The sequence below is a fragment of the Pteropus alecto genome, unplaced genomic scaffold (assembly GCF_000325575.1).
Source record: "Pteropus alecto unplaced genomic scaffold, ASM32557v1 scaffold25, whole genome shotgun sequence".
Lineage (NCBI taxonomy): Eukaryota > Metazoa > Chordata > Mammalia > Chiroptera > Pteropodidae > Pteropus > Pteropus alecto.
This window is the reverse complement of record NW_006441955.1, coordinates 10,795,557-10,809,450: the sequence shown is the minus strand read 5'-3', so window position 1 is coordinate 10,809,450 and position 13,894 is coordinate 10,795,557. Positions and strand designations below refer to the sequence as shown.

Here is a 13,894-nt window from a genome sequence, read left to right as displayed (position 1 = left end):
ACGAAGAAACTTACTTAAAACCATGAGTGCGCTGCCTGTCATATATAGTAAACACACAAGAAACATCAGGTGCTTCTGCGTCAGGCGCTTCTGATAGCTTGACTGTTTACCAGGTACGGTTCTCAATACGGAGCTCAAATGAGTGTGGAGCTCTACGATGTATTGAAATCATAAATCCAAGAGCCCCAACGGTCTCAGAGAAAGACTTTCCAAGACTCGTGCGGGTTGTCCGGAAAATACAGCGCCTGGCATCTGGCTGGCGGGAAGGGGCGGAGAGGGGCTGAGGAGGGTGGGGGAAGGGTCAAAGGGAGCGGCAGGAATCCAGGCGACCAAAGTGGAAGGACAGGATTAGGCGCTCCCCGGCGAAGGGCAGGGGCAGGACGCCTTGGCGTGAAGGGCGTGGCGTGGCGGGGCAGGCCAGCGAGTGCTGCGAGCTCAATAAAGAGAGGCGAGGACTGTCGCCAGTTCAAACCTCAGAAGAGCAGGTGGATGTCCGCGCCATGTTCGCGGCAATGGGGTCCCTAGCGGCGGCCGTCTGGACAGACCTCCATCCCTGCACTCTCCTGCTAGGTGCTGTCCTCTTTCTGGTCCTTGCCCATTTCTTCAAAACACGGCGTCAAAACAACTATCCTCCGGGCCCGCCGCGTCTGCCCATCTTGGGAAACTTCTTCCAACTGAACTTTGAGCAGCCACAGCTGTCGCTTCAGCAGGTAGGAGCGGGTGAAGGTGCTGGGTCGCGTGTTCTATCCCTGACCCGCAGGAAAAGGGCCATCCCGGGGACGGAGGGCGCGAGGATGGGTTGCCCTAGCGCTAATGCAAATGCCTTCGTAAACCCTTGGTAAAGCCTTGTTTTCCTCAGCGTAAACTGGCATGACTCCACCTGCTCTTTCTCGAGGTGAAATAGTGTTAACTGTACCATTTAACTGTGCTAGACATGTTACATTCTTCAACTTATTTAACTGTGTGCCTTGTTAAATATTATGAGAACATCCTATTGTAATATGATTACCTTGTCCTCTTTAATATTATTATCCTGGAAAAAAAACGCTATACTTTCTCAGACGTTCCATTTTCCCATTTGTAAAATGATAACACTACCTAAATTCTCACCACTTTCCAACTGAATCGCTCCCACTACCACAGTGACTGAGCCTCTCTTGATTGGCCTTTTCTACCTGAAGTAATCATTTTTAAATATCATCCCTCAATTTAAATTTTCTTAGCGCTTCTGGCTGCTAAGACTCCTCAGCAGAGTTCAGACAGCTTATGGAGCCACATGGAACCCTTATGACTCAGACTCTTGCCATGTCTTTGTAATCATCTCCCATCAGGACACCCTAACTGTGGCCACTCTGAATTCCTTAAAAATTTCTCCAACATCCAACACTTTCTGAAGAATCCTCAACTGGTCTCCTGCTTCTCAGCACAGGTACCTTGCTGAGAGACAACACTGTGCAAGATGGTTGTAAATAAAACAGTGAATGGTCAATATAACACCACTTATAGTAGACATGCTAAAAATATTAGTCCCCCTTTCCCTAGAAATGACTGGAGTACTTTAAACACATTCCTAGAGTCAAGTTGGAGATAGAGAAGGTTTTATCACCTTCTGAGAGAAACACCCAGTTGATAATGCTAACAAGATTAGTCACAGAATTTTAAAGCTAATCTGAAACTGTACCCTTAAGAAATGTGTTGTTTAATTTCCAAGTATTGGGACATTTTCCTGTTTTCTTTCTGGTAATGGTTTCCAGTTTGATTCTATTCTGGTCAGAGGACATACTTTGTATAATTTGAATTTTCTAAAATATGTTAAGGTTGGCTTTATGACCCAAGATACAGTCCCATGCATACTTGAAAAAAATGTGTACTAGTTTTGTGTGGAGCAGGTCCAGGCCTCTAACCCTGGCGTTGTTCAAGCCATCTGTATTCTGCTTTCACTGGGCAGTGTTCTAATACGTCAGTTAGACCTGATTGGATGATCATGTTATCTAATTCTTCTGTACCCTTGTTGACTTCTTATCTACTAATTCTATCGCTTACTAGGAGAGTCATGTTGAAGTCTCCAACTACAATTACACATTTGTCTATTTCTCTAGTCGGTATTGGTAGTTTTTCCTTATGTATTTGGCAGCTCTTTCATTTGATGCATACACATTAAAATTGTTATGTCATCTTGGTGAATTGACTCTTTAATTATTATATAATGTCCCTCTTTATCCCTGATGATTTTCTTTGCCTGAACTTTACTTTATCTGGTATAATATAGCCATGTCAGCTCTCTTTTGATTAGTGTTTACATGGTGTATGCTTCTCCATTCTTACCTTAACCAGTTTATATCGTTATATTTGAAATGAGTTCTTATAGATAGCATATAAATGGGTCATTTTTAAAATTCTGCTATTCTCTTTTAATTGGTGAATTTAGATGTAATTATATGTTGAGATAAGTCTGACATTGTATTATTTGTTTTCTATTTTTCTTTGTTTTTTTTATTCTTGTTTCTCAATTCCTGTCTTTCTGTGGGCCACTTGAACATATCTTAAGAATTCAATTTTAACTTAGTGTTTTTGAGTATCTCTTTGTATTTTGTTTTAAGTGGTTGCTCTAAAGATTGCAATATGCATATACAGCTCTTTGTCTACTAGTTTGAACATTTTACCACATCGAGTAGAATATAGATATCTTATGACTATTTAGGTCCCTTTATTCTCTCCACTTTATAATATAAATGTCTTAAATATTATGTCTACAACATAAAGCATTACGTCAGACAATATTATAATTTTGCTTTTAACTGTCAAACATAATTTTTTTAACTCAAGAGGAAAAGAATAGTCTATTATATTTACCTATTTGTTTACCCTTTCTGTTACTCTTTCTTCATTTCCAGTGTTCCAGGTTTTCTACCTTTGTCATTCCTTTCTATCTGAAAAACTTTATTAAGCCATTCTTTTAGAGCTGGTCTGCTGGCAAAAATATTCTCTTAGCTTTCCTTCATTTAACAATGTCTGTTTCACCTCCATTTTCTGAAGTACATTTTCACTGGATATAGAATTCTACATAGACAATTTTTTTCAGTCTACATTTTAAGATGTTGTACTAGTTATTTCTGGCCTCTGTAGTTTATGATCAGAAATCTGTTGTCATTTAAATCGATTTTTCCCATAAGCAATGAGTTATTTCTCTCTGCCTGCTTTCAGGAACTTTTCTTTGTTTTTAGTTTTTAGAGATTTGATTATGATATGTCTTTATGTTGAATTCTTTGGGTTTATTGGGTTGACTCAATCTAGATCTATAAGTTTGTCTATCACCAAATTCGAGATGTTTTCGGCCATTTCTTCAACTTTTTTTCAACTTTACATGTATTTTCTTCTCCTCTGGGACTCTTGGACACTGGTGGCACAAATGTTAGATCTTTCATTATTCTAACATAGGTCTCTGAGTCTCAGTTTTTGTTCTTTTTCAATCTATTGTCTCCGTGTTGTTCAGATTGGATACTTTCTATTGATCTGTATTCAATTACTAATCTGCTGTTGAGATTAATCTGAGTTTTTGTTTAGGTTATTTTATATTTCAGCTCTAAAATGTCTCTTTGGTTCTTAAATCCATTTTCTGTTTCTGTGTTAACAATTTCTATTTTTGAAATTTTTTTCAAGAGTGTAATTGTTCGTCAAAACATTGGCATTCAGTAAGATGAAATTAAAGATCTAGTTCATTAATATGGACCCGTCCCCTGCCATTTCTTAAAAGCAAAGACATATACTTTAGAGGCAGATCAGTTTGAGATAGATCCTTGGCTCTGCCTTTTCTAACAAGATAGGGCATACTGTGCCAGAGATGAATGGAACAAAGATTGATGGAAGACTCTGGGCCAAATGAACAATGGAGAAATTGAATTCAGGCTCAGTTTTTCATGTGAGAGCAGGATGATGGTGGAATGAGACTAAATCCACTGTATTTACTCTGATGGGGGTCACGGGGTCCAGGGCACTAAGGGCGACATGGATGTGCATGGAAATCAGGGAGGAGGGGCCACAGACACCTGGGGGAAATGGAACCCTTCTATTTGATTCACTGCCTGCACCTAGACACAGCCCAGTAGACAAAAGGAAAAGGCCAGGTCTTCTGAGAGTTGTCTCTTGAACAGACAGATCAGGATTGGATTGGTGACCATTCACTGTCATATATCCCATCTTGCACATATGTGCACCTTTGTGCATGCTCATGACATACCCACACACTCTTCCATTCTCTGCTCCCTGCCCCTGTCTCATTCTCACTTCCACTCTAACTCCCACTAAATTCTAAGGTCCTGGCGCCATCTCAGGTTCATGTTCTTGCCCTCGAATCTTACATAATTCCTGACAAATCTCCTCCACTACTCAGTAGCTTTTGTCACCTTGGCTGTTACTTTGGCTACAACTCATTTTCCTTTTCTGAAAGATGAAGAAAATCATTATTACTGAGGGCGTCTGTGAGATTAAATAAGATAAAATGTAAAGGATACTTCATATGATACCTAGTGAACGTGGCCGTCTGTGACCATGAGTGCCTTCCTCCCACACATTCGGGTGCTCTGGTCTTCTCTGTCGCCATGAGCACGCATCTGCATTCCTTTGCACACAGAGCCCGTTCATTCCTCAGAGACTTGAATGACTGTGTGCCAGTTACCAGAAAACAAAGTGCCTTTCACACTGCTGCTCTCATTATTCCTTACAGAACCCTTAAGGGAAGCATCATTTTCTCCCTTTTGTAGCTGAAGAGCTGTCTCTAAAAAAAGTGAAACAACTTTCTCAAGAGCCCACACCTAGTGAATCATAGAGCTAAAATTTGCACACAGCTCCAGAGCTAGAGTGCTTTTCTCCACATCTGGCCCAAGCCCTATAATGAATTTTCGATCTTCTAGCACATGTCAAGGGAGGGGACATTCTCTTTTTGTTAAACAGATATGATTTACTAAGTAGTCCATGCTTGCTACACTAGACTTACATGAAACAGATCTCAACCTTCTCATGGTCAGTTACATGTGCTGAATTTTCTCCCTTCACTAAACTCTAAGATGCTTGAGGTTAAAGACCTTGTTTATTTTATTATAGTTATATCTTCATAACTCATTCTTAGGGCAATGGTAGATGTTTACTCAATTCATATAGGTTGACTATGCGGATGAATGTTTTATAAGGTATGTTCACATCCTACAGTAAATCAAATGCAAGTCTTATGGAGAGGAGAAAAGGAAACAGGGAGAAACATTTCCAACAGACCAAGAAGTTCTCACACACGCATGCACACACATACTGCCCTTGATACAAGCTCCCCTGGCTGTGCACACTCTTTTCTTTCCTGGACACAGAGATATGTGTATATTCAACTATGACTATTTAACTGTTTTTCAGTATGTAAAGAAATATGGGAATGTTATGAGACTGGAATTTGGTTACACATCTTCAGTTATTGTAACTGGATTGCCCTTAATCAAAGAAGTCCTTGGCCACAAGGAACAAAACTTTGTGAACCGCCCCATACTGCCTATTCGAGAACGTATCTTTAAGAACTGTGGTAAGTTTCTTGACCGATGTAAGATGTGTATGTTTAATATTCTTAAGATCTATTAAAGGTGCCTCCGTGACTGTAATTCCCAACACTTCCCAGAGACCAAACCCAATATAAAATCTTGATGGATGTTCACACTTCCCTATTGAAGGCACCCTCTCAAAGGATTTGGCAGGGTCAACCCTAATGTCAGGGATTTGGGAAAAGCTGCATCTGCTGCATGAACTCATTCCAGATGCTTTGGTAAGCAAGTAACCCATCATTCGATGATAGCGGAGAAAGAGGCGATATATTCACTCTTACTGGTTTCCCATTCCAAATCTCTTCCTGCAGGAAAATTGACATGAATCTGCTTCTGCTGCTTATGTAATTCCTTCTTCTTGCCTCTAGTTCTTTATGCTTTATCATTAAGGCTGTTTCATACAAGGTATCTTGAGCCTTCTAGTCTATGTTAGAACAGTTTAGCATGAATACATTAAATTATCATTAACTAAACTTAAACATTTAAAAATCTAAATGAAAAACTCAAGTCTATTACTCTACTAAAGCATTTTTTCAGGTGCTTCCTGATTCCTCTTTGAAATATTTTATCCATTAACTCTATATCCATTTACTGTATTTATTATCTGCCATATGAAGTGCAGTGCTATGCATCGATGATATAACAGTGAATAGAACAGATCAAACTATTCTATGTCCTTAGGTAAGTCAAATTTTGTTCAGAGAGAAAGACAGTATCAATTAACTATAATAATTTAAAGCCTTAGTATTATGAAGATAAGTGCAGGATGCACCTACTAGAAGTATCTATTCTAGTCCTGAGATTCAAGAAAAAACTAAAGTAAGTAAGTAAATGACAATTTAATAAAGCGAAGGAGCAATCAGACAGAGTGAATAGAATATAAAAAGTCTCTGAGGTGGGAAGAAGGACAGTGAACTTGAGGAATTAAAAAAAGGGGCCAATGTGGCAAGGACAGAGATCAAATGGAGATGAAACTGCTAAGCTTGGCCAGGAATACTTCATGCAAATATTTGTTAAGGATGTTCGTTTTTCTTAATAACAATGAAGCTCTTGAATGGTTCTCAGTAAAGAAAGGAATCATCATATTTATACTGTATATTTTAAAAACTTATTTGGGCTGCTCTGTAGAGAATGGAATAAAGGAAGCAAGAGACTTGTAGCATTTTAGGTTAAAGAAAGCTATAGCTTGGGCTAGGGAAGGGACAAGAAATGACAATATAGTAGGTTAAAGTAGGACAGTGGTAGTGAAGGTACATGAATTTAAGATATTCAGAAGGTAAATCCAATGAGACATGGTGACCTAGATGGAGGGAGGATGAAGTGTTGAGGTAGACACCCAAATGAGTAGATGATGGAAAGAAGGAACACTCGGAGGAGGACAAAGTGTTTGGTTTGGCTTAGGTGGGGAGTTGTATGTAGAAAAGCATGAATTCAATCATGGATATGCTGAGTTTGAAATGCCTTTAAGTTAGCAAAATCAAGCAGACAGTTGTATATATGTGTCTGGAGCTCAGGGACAGAAATAGATGGTCATTATTAATATTATTTAAAATTTTAGGAGTTGATGAGATTTCCAAGAAATGGAGTATAGGATGAGAATAGAAGGCCTTATATTGAAGAATTCCTTCATTTCAGAATTTGGTAGAAGAAGGTGAATGAGCGAAAGAGATGAGAAGTTCTCTGCTGTAGGAAGAAAATCTGGAGAGTGTGGTATCCTGAGTATTGTTGAAAGAGTTTCAAGAAAAAAAAAGTGTCTCATGTTCCTGAAAGACTAAGTAAGATGAGGTTGAAAAGTATCCCTGGATTTTACAGCAAGAAAGGCCATTTCATTGAGACAGTGGAGGCCAAAGCCAGATATTAAAAGGAGCTGAAGGGTGCTCTAGAAGTGAAGAAATAAAAGGAGCGTAGACTTACCTGTGTTATAAAACAAATGATGGTCTGTCGAACACACCAAGATGGTTTTTTTTGACTCTGCCTGCATGGAATATTCATTCTTCGTTTTCTTCAGTCATTTCTTCCTCTATTAGGAACCAGCTTAGATAGGACCTCTCCTGTGACTTTAAAAGCCTTACCTCTTAATCCATTAGTATGAATATGAGTGCATACTAACAAGTGTCTTACATATGAGTGCATTCTTAGTACATAGCATAATATAAATATTTAAATATTCCTTATGTCACTAGTAATCTAAGTATGGGCTTTGGAGTCACGCATACCTGAACTTGAATGCCTGTTCAGTGGCTTAGTAACTCTGTGACCTTGCAAAGTTTATTTTATTCCTGTGCCTCAGTTTTCTCATCAGCAAAATGGAAAGGGGGTAATAATTGTATCAACCTCATAGAGTTTCTGTGACTACTAAATTACATAATGCATAAAAAATACTAAAGTGCTTGGCATTGCAAGTAGTCAGTACATGCTAGTGATTGTATCCATTGCTTTAGGATTATTTCTCTGAATAGTTTTCAAATGCCTAATGCCCTTATCCATCCCTTTATTTGATACACGTCCATTTGTTGGCTTTCTTTTTATAATGTTGCTTTCTTTTTCCCAGGATTGATTATGTCCAATGGCCAGGCATGGAAGGAACAAAGAAGGTTCGCCCTGACAACACTGAGGAATTTTGGTTTAGGAAAGAAGAGCTTAGAGGAACGCATGCAAGAGGAGGCCTACCACCTCACCCAGGCAATGGAAGAGGAGAATGGTGAGTATTTCTTAGGACAAGTGCAAGAGACTGTGGCTCATTCATTCACTGAACAGATACTCATTGATTACTTTTAATGCCTATCATGTGCCCAGCACTGTGTTAGGCCTTGAGGATATAAATGTAAACAACTAACCAGAACTCTGCCCTCATGAAGTTCTCAAATTAGGCACAAGAAGACAGACATTATATACATTATTGATTTTAAACCCTGGTCATTAGTTTGACTTCCCAGGCATTAACTGACAACCTGCTGTATGTCATACCCCGTGTACAGTGCTGTGACCAGAGTCTCAGATGTTTCTGTACTTGGTATGTCATTTGTCATATAGACCCTCAGTAGAGAACAGAAACAAACCAATCTGAAAGATTCATCTTTTCTTTCACCTCCAGGACAGCCTTTTAACCCACATTTGAAGATCAACAATGCAGTTTCCAATATTATTTGCTCCATCACTTTTGGGGAGCGCTTTGAGTACCAGGATTATCAGTTCCAAGAAATGCTGAAGATGCTAGATGAGCTCACACATCTGGAGGCGTCAATGTGGTGCCATGTAAGGAGTTCTTTTTTTATACCTTGGTTAAGGATATTGGGTCTGATGTCAGACACAGATGAGTTTTTTTAAGCTAAAATATAACCTTTTAAAATTGACTTCAACACAAACTTACTTGAATTCAATCTGTGATTCTAGTGTTTTTGATAATAAATATTATATAGTAAATGTTTTACTACATAAAAAGAACATTTCTAACAGTCATGTAAAGCCATAAACTTTGCATTGCATACATCTTTATTTCTATGTTATTTTATTTTAAAAGCATAATAGTGTCATTGCCTTTGAACCTCTCCTCTCCATGTCCCTCCTTAACCCAGCCATCTCTCTCCTCCCTCAGAAGTACTCTTCTGTGCTTGGTTTCTCCTTTGGCAGATTATTAGGAGATTCATCCTGTGTTAGTTGCTCTTTTAAAAAAAATTCTGAATAGTACTCCATTTTATGAATATGCCATTGTTTGTTACTCTATTCTCTGTTGATGGACATTTGGGTTGTTTCCAGGTTTTGGATGTTATGAATAAAGCTGCCATGAACATTCTAATACAATTGTGCATGTAGCCACATCCACTCATTTCTCTTGATTGTGTGTGTGTGACACACACACATACATACCTAGACATAAAAGATGTCTAGAGGTTTCCAAAGTGGTTCCACTATTTACATGTCTGTCAACAGGAATTTATCAGTATCCTAATTTCGTAGAATAAAAATACTTGGGGTTCAAACCTCACCCCTTACTTTGCGGCCCTGCACTCCATTTTTGTCCCTTGAGGCTTATAAGTCTGTCAAAAACTATTCAGCTTCTTGGTCTCTCAGCCACTTTTCTAGATTTGGAAGACAATTTTGGGAAAAATTGGCCCCAAGTGTTGAGGTCACTTGTCTGGTATCTAGAAGTGGATTTATTTTTATTTACTCCTGCCAAGCATCCTTGCCTAGAGCTTTATGGATCCATCACACCAAAATGGGTAAAGCAGTTAGCATGATTACTGGCACATGAAAAGGACATAATGAATGTGAGCAATTATTATTATTGCCAAAGTTATTTTTTAAGTCCTTGTTCTCACTTCTAGTCATGGTAGTCCCCAGTTCAGTAGTTCCATTTTTGTCCTTCCTATTAAGACAGAATCTAGGAAGTCATGAGAGTTCAGTGGGTACCCAGCTGACTCTCCCCAGGGAAAAAAATTCCTGGAGGGTAGTAAGGGGCAGTAGAGTAAGGGTAATAAGCATTTCTTGGAGTCCCAAAATAGACCAGGCACTTTGATGGACAGCTAAACATACTTTATCTCAACTAACTTTCACAACAATCCTTTAAAGAAATAAAGCATCATGACGTGTGCAGGCAGATATGGGAGTGTGTAAGCAAGTCCAGATAGTGGTCCATTGGCTCTGTGTTAAGTATTTAATGGATCCCACGTCATTTGGTCACCAGAATAACTCTGGGTCCCCAATGGCAGATAGTTATACTAAGGGGTAACAATTTACATCATCATCATCATCATCATCATCATCATCATTATTTCCAAAGTATTATAGCTAGAAAGCAGCAGACCTAATAGCCAAACACATGTCATGTCTTAAGTCTAGGTGATATACCATTATGTTATGCTATCTGTTTTCTACCAGATATTATTAGAGAAAATATATTCAAAACTACTTTATTTCGGTAACAATGTCTCACCCACATGGAGATGCCCCCATAGTGGAGACAGGCAAATACATATATATGTTTAATAAATATATATATAAAACACATCTACATACATATATACATACATATATATCACATAAACATATATACACACGATAATGATAATTGCCATGAAGGAAAATAAAACAAGATAAGGGAATGGAAAGAGAGTGGCAAGGATGCTGCCACTTACAGGATCATCAAGTAAGACTGTTCCAAGTAGATGACATTTAAGCAGCATTAGTGAAGTGAGGTGCTGGAACTCCAGATTTCAGAGGAAGAACGTTCTAGATGGAAGGAATAACAAATGTGAAGTCCTCAACAAGGACATTCTTGGTGTCATTACAGAAGTAATGGGTCTAGACTGGAGAAAGTAAGATGACAGAGAGTGATAGCAAAGGATACAACAGGTGGGTGCAGGAGCCAGTTCACAGAGAGTTTATATACCCAGAGAACGATGCAGAAGTTTGTCTGCATGTCATGGGAAGTCATTGAAGAATTGAGAACCAAAAATTGCAATGTTCTGATTAAACTGTTACATGCTCACTTCTGGCAAATAGCCTGGGAATGGGGTTAAGAAATCGAACAGAGGCTGTTACAGCATCTAGATAAGAAAAGGTAGTTTGTGCTAAGATGGCAAAGCAGTTGGGGTGGCGAAAGGTGGTCTAAAACTGGACATATTTGGGATGGAGTGCTGAAATGCTTTGCTGGAGGGATGAAAAGAGGGACGAGAGATAAGAGTCAAGATCTAAGTGTAAGCAAACAAGAGCTAGAATAAAACGTTTCTGTTGTCTTAAAAAGTGGAAAACTGGCACCCTATTGTCTCTGTGATTGTTTTGTTTTTTCTCGATTAGTTTTACAATATCTTTCCAAGGATAATGAAATTCCTTCCTGGACCTCACCAAACAGTTTTTAGCAATTGGGAGAAACTGAAATTGTTTATTGCCTGTGCAATTGAAAACCACAAGAGAGATTTTGATCCTGCCCAAACAAGAGACTTTATTGATGCATACCTCAAGGAAATAGAAAAGGTGAGGAAACCAAAGTTGTTACCTGTGTTGTCTTTAAAGAACAAATGGGGATGTACTCATTTCCTATTGATGCTGTACAAATTAACCTAGTGGCTTACAGCAACACACATTTATTCTCTTACAGCTCTGCAGATCAGAAGTCTGAAAGCAGTTGGACTGGGCTAAAGTCAATGTGTTTGTAGGGCTGGCTCTTTTGAAAGCTGTATGGGAGAATCTGTTTCTTTCCCTTTCCTAGCTTCCAGAGGATATTGAATTGCTTGGCTCATGGCTCCTTCCTGCATCTTCAAAGTCATTCATGTAGCATCTTCTCTGTTACCATCCTTACATCTTCTCTTTACGACCCTCTTCCCTCTTGTGATTGTAGTGGGCCCACTGGGATTTTTCAGGATAATCTTCCCATCTCGAGATCCTTAACTTAGTCATATCTATAAAGTCCCTTTTCCTATGTAACATCCACAAGATCCAGAGATTAGACATGGACATCTTTGTGGGTCTTTATTCAACCTATTACAGGGAAGTAAACATAGAAGCAGTATTTCATAGAGTAGAAGAGTAGCATTAAGCCAGGATGGATGAGGCAATTAGAAATAAAGGTAGGGATTCCATGATATTTGGCTTGAGGCTTTGGGAATGCCCAAATACTGCCTTTCATACTTCTATTCTCTACCCTCTATCCATACCTGAAGGAGCTATATGAAAGAGCTATATGAAGGAGCTATCAGAAAAAGGAAAAATAAGAACTGAGCCTCAAAGCATTGTCTCATTATTAGTTGGAACTGTGCCCAGTTACCTACTCCTTCCCTCAGTCCCCAGAGTAGAGTGCAAATAAAGCTGAACTGGATGCCTGAGTTTATCTTCAAGGCCTGAGTGGGACCCCATATGATCCACTTTCCAAAGTTATAGGGAAAAACAGGGTAGGGGAAAGCCTAATTGGATGTGTAGCTTATAACACAATAACCCTTCTGATTAATATATATCACTGCATCAGTGTCATAATTTTTGACTCATCACCTTATCTCTTCCTACTGTGGAAGTTGGCAGGATGATAGGTTTCTTTCTCATCTCCTCTCTTACTTCACCTTATTGTCATAATATTAATAGAAGCATTGATTTCTTCTCAGAGGAGACTTCACTTGCTATATGGTGTACAGGTATGGGACCACGGATTAAGAGGAACGTTGACAAATTGAAGCTTGTAGAGGAAGGTGGTAAAGATGATGAAATGCCATGAGGAATGGTTGATGGAATTAGAGAGGTTTCACCTGGAAGGAAAAGATTAACTGAGAGATATTAAAATTATTGTACATAAGAGGAATTCAGTTTTTTCTTTATAGTATCAGTATAAATGTTTGTTGAGTATTTGCTGTGTGCCCTTTGCATCTTACATGATTCATCTTTGATTCATCAAAGATTACATAATGTCATCTTTAGGGGTGTGTTTTGTTATTCCTATTTTATAAAACAGGAAACTGAAGCACAGAGAGGTTAAGTAACTTGCCCTGGGTCACAGAGATAGTGAACGTTGTGGCTAAAATTGGAACCCAAATCTAGCTCTCTACTGTACTAATAGCTTCTTTCCACTGTACTAATAGCCTCTCCAAAATTATAGGCATAAAAATTAGTTATCTTGATTTTCATCCACCCAAACTAACAAAAGCTTCTAGCACTTGGGGCAGGACAGTGCTAATGATATTGCTGCAATAAGACTCTGCCTCCTGAGGAGACTGAAGGCAAAGCCCATTTCTCCTAGGGATCGTTCCTTCCACATTCTCTCCCTAGGATGAAGCCCCTGTGTGATGGCAACCAAGAACCCTCTGAATAAACTAATAAACTTGGTGTTTTCTAGCATAAGGGCAATACTACTACAAGTTTTCATGAGGAAAATCTCATCATCTGTACCCTAGACCTCTTCTTTGCTGGAACGGAGACAACTTCGACTACTCTGCGCTGGGGTCTGCTTTACATGGCCCTCTATCCAGAAATCCAAGGTGAGCATGTCAGTGGGTATGCCTAGGAACATGCTGAATGGTGCCACCTGGAACATGCTGCACCAGAGCTGAGAGCAGAAGATAGCATGGTAGAAAGGAAAGATGGGTAGGATGGTCGTGAGGCAACATGGACTTGAGAAGGAGCACGTTCTTCAGTTTTTCGGGATTGTGATGGATCCGAGAGTCCCTGGCCTCAAAAAATTCGGAGTCTAGTGAGGAAAATGGTGAAGTTAATTGACATTGTAGTGGGTTCCAGGAAAGAGTTGCAGTCTCACATGAATTCTGGTCCTAGGGGAGGTTTGATGTCAGACAATACAGAAAGAGAGAGAGAGAGAGAGAGAGAGAGAGAGAGAG

At 39.1% G+C, this 13,894-nt stretch overlaps 1 protein-coding gene across 1 annotated transcript in view; it reads left to right on the top strand.

The window, feature by feature from the left end:
- The first annotated feature begins 462 nt into the window (after nucleotides 1-462).
- Nucleotides 463-13,894, top strand: part of LOC102885276 (cytochrome P450 2J2) — a 22,052-nt gene continuing 8,620 nt past the window's right edge. Inside the window, exons 1-6 of the mRNA XM_006919461.2 lie at nucleotides 463-710; nucleotides 5,401-5,563; nucleotides 8,131-8,280; nucleotides 8,674-8,834; nucleotides 11,376-11,552; nucleotides 13,399-13,540. Coding sequence (XP_006919523.1) covers nucleotides 501-710; nucleotides 5,401-5,563; nucleotides 8,131-8,280; nucleotides 8,674-8,834; nucleotides 11,376-11,552; nucleotides 13,399-13,540 — 1,003 coding nt within the window. The 5' untranslated portion in view covers nucleotides 463-500. The remainder of the gene's footprint in view (nucleotides 711-5,400; nucleotides 5,564-8,130; nucleotides 8,281-8,673; nucleotides 8,835-11,375; nucleotides 11,553-13,398; nucleotides 13,541-13,894) is intronic.